The sequence below is a fragment of the Puntigrus tetrazona genome, chromosome 3 (genome assembly GCF_018831695.1).
Source record: "Puntigrus tetrazona isolate hp1 chromosome 3, ASM1883169v1, whole genome shotgun sequence".
NCBI lineage: Eukaryota > Metazoa > Chordata > Actinopteri > Cypriniformes > Cyprinidae > Puntigrus > Puntigrus tetrazona.
Genome location: NC_056701.1, coordinates 9,292,547 through 9,298,546, shown reverse-complemented (window position 1 = coordinate 9,298,546; position 6,000 = coordinate 9,292,547). Strand labels below are relative to the sequence as shown.

Genomic DNA, 6,000 nt, shown 5'->3' with positions numbered 1-6,000 from the left:
TAGAGATTACATTTTTCATGTTATTGGATCTCAAATGCCCAAATCTATCAGTAGAGCTATGTAATAAAAAAGGTTTTAAAGCTGCATTATGCATTTAGGTTAAAATACCTTGTTTACTATAGAAGCTCAAAGTCCAGAACTTTGAAGAAGTCAAAGAAGTCAACGCTAGCATAATGTCAAGAATTTCTACATATTTGACCAAACAGTGGACTTTAAAAAAAATCTAGTGCTTCCCAAGACTTCCTAGTAAGTTTTTCAAAAAAGTCAATTCAAACGCAACCAAAAAAAAGCTGGACAGGACAGGTGAGTTTTCATAAGCCATTCTCCTTCACTATTAACCATCCTCTTTTTGATTAATTCAAATTAGGTTTTTCCTTCGACCACTGCTTATTACCCCAGTTATTTTTAAGACTTTCTATGTATCAGCGTGCAGTTATCGTTAATCTCCCCTGGGATGTTTGGGGTGGGGGGTTAAGTGGGTGAAGAGAGAGGAACAGGGACGTTTGGCTTTGCTTCCCACAGGGTGGTCCAACTTCACAAAGTAGATTCACCATCCCACTTTCATTTAGAACAAGGCAAACATACAGTACCATTCAATTCGCACAAAGAATAGAAAAAAAAAAGTATAACAACAAAAAAAAAGCAGACCGGATTACAAAGCACTACTACATCACAATAGTACTCAAATATGTGGTGATGTTTGATGCACATCAATATAGCAAGTGAGAGTCTACAGCTGAGCAAATGACAGCCTTTAACATGGAATTACTTGTTCGGATATACCACATCAATGGGGTGTTTAACTAATCAGAATCTAGGCAAATAACCTCTACATTTAAACATGCACCCAGGTGCTGACGGCAAGCGCGAGACCGTGTTTTGCCTTCACCGGCAGTACCTAGAGCAGTAAATCACAGTGTCCGTCACCTTCTTGTTTGTCTGATGTTGGAACCCCTCAGAGCTTTGCGAGAACCTCGTCACCTTTCTTTCCCTTCCTTTCCAAGCACATACACACCTCTGCACTTTCACACGCTGCTGACATAAATCAACAAGTAATATAGCACGTCCTTTAACATTAAATGCACATTATATTAACTACAAAATGCTCATGGTCACGTGTTTCATGACGAGCTTAATGAGACAAAAGATTCTCATTCCATAATGAAAATGATGCGCCGCTTTGAAATTTCATTTTGCATTTCAACGGGTTCCTCCAAACAGTTTTTCACTGATGCAGAAAACCATTAATGAGAGCACCCCATATTTGAGCTAAAACGCACTCAGATTACTTGCTCTCTGTCATCAGAGCACTGTGACAACAGAGCCATTTATATGGATCTCGTCCAAGTCGTCTGCCAGCCGTAACCACAATTTGACAGACAGACAAAAAATATTGCCTCCCCTTTAAGATAGTGTGCATGAATTAATGTCGCACACAACAAAAACAATAAACAAAACGGCGTCCCGAAACGCGGTGGGTGAGAACGCCTCCTGTTACCACTCCAAATCCACAAGTACTCAAAATGACATGTCAAAGAAGCTACATCAGACAACTGTTGCTTAACATTCTCCAATTATCTAGCACAACCAGAAGAGAGCCCAGATAATCTGAAGTACACACTCAGTGAAATATAAATACTCTAGGAGAGTCTGATTAAAAATAGTAGTGAAAAGTGGTAAAACCAAATTGAATTAACAAACCAATTGAATTAACTAAAGCACAACAAATTAGAGTAGGTGCTTAAGTTATGGTTCCTCGTGAACTGTGGCAGGTAAAGTATCCCATTTCTCTGTTTGAAAATAAATTTGCATTGTATGACATAGCTTAGCCCTAGATGTACAACAGTCTACTGTTTGACCACTTCCAATATAGTTTAATGAGGGCAAAAGAAAATGAACGCTATTTATTCTGATAATTCTATAAACAAAACACTGCATGAACACTAAATATATGATATTTAGTTTGAAATTTGCTTTAAAAAGTCACATTTAATAGACAGGTTTTTTAAAGATGAACTTTAAGAGCGCAGAGCATTTTAAAATATGGGGAAATAAGCATGCGCAGCTACATTTCTAATATCATCCAACAATGATACAAGAAAAAAAATATCTGATATGGCACCAAACCACAAATTTTCAGATATAATAATTACCCACAACAGTGACATAAAAAAAACGTTATGGTTTTAATGGCTAAATGTCTTCGCAACGCGATTCGGAAGACAAATCATTCGACGATTGTCTGGGGATCGTTTTTGCAGTTAATAATACTTCTTGGTGCTAGATAGTCAATACAAACGTTCTGCTCATCCCACAATGATGTTGTTCTCTCTAACAAACAAATTTGTAGTGAGCTTGTTAGACTCCATACACACTGCTTGCACTAATTTATTCAATGATAGATGGGGGGACAAACCACATCCCTAAATGTTAGTATTTTGCCCCCTCCCCCCTTCCGCACCCCCTGCAGAGAGAAACTGTGTCATAATGCAGTAGCCCTTTTCTCATTCAAATCACTGCCATTGTCTCTGTAAGCAACCAGCTCTGCTATGTGCCACAGAACAACTGAGGCTCTATATGTCGCAGAAAATGAGTACACCAGGGCAGGGTGTAGTGAAGAAGCCTCAATGAACATCCATGCTGCTTTGCGAGAGATGAGGGAGGGCAACGTCTGCTCTCGTTTACATCTACCAAACACAGTTCATATTCTTCAGCACAATATCAAATGTAAATACACAAACAAGTGACTATACACATACATAATGTGGGAGACTGCAGGGCCCCTTATGCAATAACGTCAAGCAGTGCTCAAAGGCAGATTAACAAACCTCCATATCTCCATATGTACAAATATGTTTTTGTTCTTTTGTTTGGGCTCACCAAGAAATTCCAGACAACTACACTGTTTGGCAATAAATAAAATATCTTAATCTAAAACTTTTGAATATTGTAAAGTATCTATAGATTTTTTTATAATGCTAGCGCACAATTTAATTGTTTAGTTGTTAATGTACAAACTTGGATAAGCTGCTATGCTTAGCAGTGCATCTGATTAGCTCCTAGTGCGGTTTTGTTTGAACATATCTTTACGATATAGTTTATTTAAAGATACTTAAACTATGTTTTTTGTTTAGAGTACACTCCTGAAAATAAACTGTTAAGGATGTTTGTCATACAGTTAATGATGATTTTTTAATAAGTAAATAAAGCATGCTAGCCTACAGACACTAGGCCAAACAAAAAGCTAATTCTCCTCAGATTTACTATCTGCGCTCTAAAAAAAAAAAACATTTTAGTTTACCTTATATTTCCACGTTCATGTAGTAAATACAAATATTATTTCTATCGTAGATATTCCTAAAGTTAACATTCGCTATTTTGCGCCTTCACTTTATCGTTTACCAACATAAAATGTCTTCATATTAAACGTTTCTAGTCACTTTTATTAGTTTACCTGTGGATTTCTGTGATATACAAAGAGCAACTGTCACTTTCATTTGAGTTCACATCTTCTGCATAACCTATTTTTCCGATAAAAGAAGACGTTTGGATTCTCTCCATGCGCTTGACGAACCCGCACTATTCGATTCAGCGGAAGAACAAACAACATCCTTGAGAAAGGGGCGGAGTGATCCAAAGCCTGGCGGTGGACTCGGATCCGAAGTGAAGTGGAGAAACTTTTTCAAAAGTTCCTGGAGGTGTTTCGAGACGCACGGCAGCCGAGTCCGAGCTGCAGAGGAAATACGGAATTGGACTATATCGAAAACGCTCAATTTTTATGAATTTCTCTCAAGTTAACTTTATGACGCTACTTCATCTTAATGTGATTCCTTGGAACTTTAATCACCGTGTCATTTTTTAAAGGATGTATTATTGCTAACATTTCAAAAAAGGAGTAGGATCGAGTTTCCACAGAAATGGGGAATTACAGTCTTTGGATATTTCTGTCAATTTTATATCTTGTGCAAAACAGCAAAGGTAAGCTGCCTGATCCTTTTTTCTCTTTTTTTTTGTCTGGATCTAACTGATTTATAGGACGCGTGTGGACGTATAACCTGTTACATTAGAACCAGTGAAAGGGCATAAAACATCACAACCTTTCATTGATTTATTAACGTTCTTTCATGAGGTTTAGAATCGTGACATTCTGCGGCTTTGCCCACAGCTTTTTGAAATCTGGTCAGGATATGTCATTAATAGTCTGTTCTCATAAACGTGTTTGTTTCAGTTCGTCACTAGGTCAGGATCAGGATGCGTTTAAATGTGAAGCATTACGTTTTCGTAATAAACCGCTGCACTTTTAGCGCAGCAACGTTGTGAACATCGCTGCAGAAAATTACGCACGATTTATTCAGTAGATGATGGGATTTAAAGCATTCAAACCACGCGTGGGGACGCGTTCTCTTTGTTGGTGAGGGATGTTGCATTTGCTAATTATTTATTGTGGTGTAACTTTGGCGAGTTTAGTTCTTCTAAGTAACTTTAATCATTTTTAAAGGGCATTGTATCACTTGGGTCCGTGTGCATTTTGTCCTTGTCTGAACCGTGAGAAAGTAACAAAGTAAATGACCGCTTCGCTGCGCTGGTTGTAAACGACCTATTAACGTCCACAGTCGTTTAGATTGTCATCAGGGTTCTGTTAAATCACTGCAGTAGATTATATCTGATGTAGCTATTTTACGCTTTTGATACGATATTCTTTCATCCTGAAATATTTTGACTGGAAACATAAATAATGAGCTTTGTAGGACTTCTCGCACAAAAAGCGGATTGATTATTGTCCCGGTGTCTTCTTTTACATACAAAGAACAGTCAGCAATTAAACTTCTTCTGTTTCTTCCTCTTCGATATGGAGGTGGGTTAGTGGGCAAAAATATACAATTCCGAGATCTGTTTAGTCCACTCCTTATCATAAAATTCTGATTGAACATTCTGATGAAATGCAATTGAATTTCCCCCACAAATGATTGTGATTTCCCTTCAGATTTTAAGTTCGGTCAGTCATTCTATATATTTAAAATGCACACATATGGGGGGGAACATTACAAACCTATATCCTGAAACAAAAAAAAAAAAAAAAAAAAACAATTAAGTCTGATGCTTGCGCTCAAAGACCAAAAAGACGCAATCAGTAGATCTTCGTGGCCAACAGTTACAGTTAAATCGATACAGTTCTACTGCCTAATGAAGTATTAGAATATTATCTGAAATCAAACGTCTTCTATTGCTTCGTATTAGATAAGAGTTCACGTGGTGAATTCTATTGTCATCCAAACAAAGCGGGAGTCTGAGCGAAAGAATCTGAATGTTATCTCGCGGCACACTCACAGATAAGAGGCGATGCATATTTGCAGAAAGCAAGCAAACAAACTTAAAGATACGAGGAAGTGTTTCTAACTAAAATAAGCGGGAAATGCGTGTATAACAGAAATGTAATGTGTAGCTAGTAATTCAATGTTGCTGGGTATAAAAGAGTCTTTGATTCAATATAAAGTGGTCTCTGCCTCATTGTGCCCTCTCTTTCCACAGGACTGCGCTGCGTGGATACACTCAGGCCGTGCGAAAATGGAGGAATGTGTATCGATTCAAGATGCTTGTAAGCCCACAGTTGTCATTTTATTGCAAATACACGTTAACCCCAAAGCCTACACTTTATCGAAGTCAAAATTGTTTGCTAAATCACTTTTAATGTGGTGTGACCTCAACTGAATGATGCAGTCTTGGTTATCAGTTTCACAGGGCACAGTGTGGGGAAAAAAACATTGTAGCAATGTTTTAATGTCTTGCACATATAGATGATTTACTCTGTTTAAAAAAAAAAGTCCTTTAAGTTTAGTATAAGACTCTGAATCAATGCCCGTGACTCATGTTTAATTCAGGTTGGACCATATAATTTTGTGCTAACTATAAAGCCACTCTACACCTGTCCACAATATATCAGGCACATAAAATATTTGATTGAACGTCTGATAGTGGGGCAATGTGAGCTTTTTTGCTCAT

The 6,000-nt window shown here is 37.6% G+C and overlaps 1 protein-coding gene across 2 annotated transcripts in view; it reads left to right on the top strand.

Annotated features, from left to right (window-relative positions):
• The first annotated feature begins 3,697 nt into the window (after positions 1 to 3,697).
• Positions 3,698 to 6,000, top strand: part of notch3 (notch receptor 3) — a 29,077-nt gene continuing 26,774 nt past the window's right edge. For both annotated transcript variants that reach the window (XM_043229924.1, XM_043229915.1), the window contains exons 1-2: positions 3,698 to 3,978; positions 5,530 to 5,596. In XM_043229924.1, the coding sequence (XP_043085859.1) occupies positions 3,918 to 3,978; positions 5,530 to 5,596 (128 nt within the window). In that variant the 5' untranslated portion in view covers positions 3,698 to 3,917. The remainder of the gene's footprint in view (positions 3,979 to 5,529; positions 5,597 to 6,000) is intronic.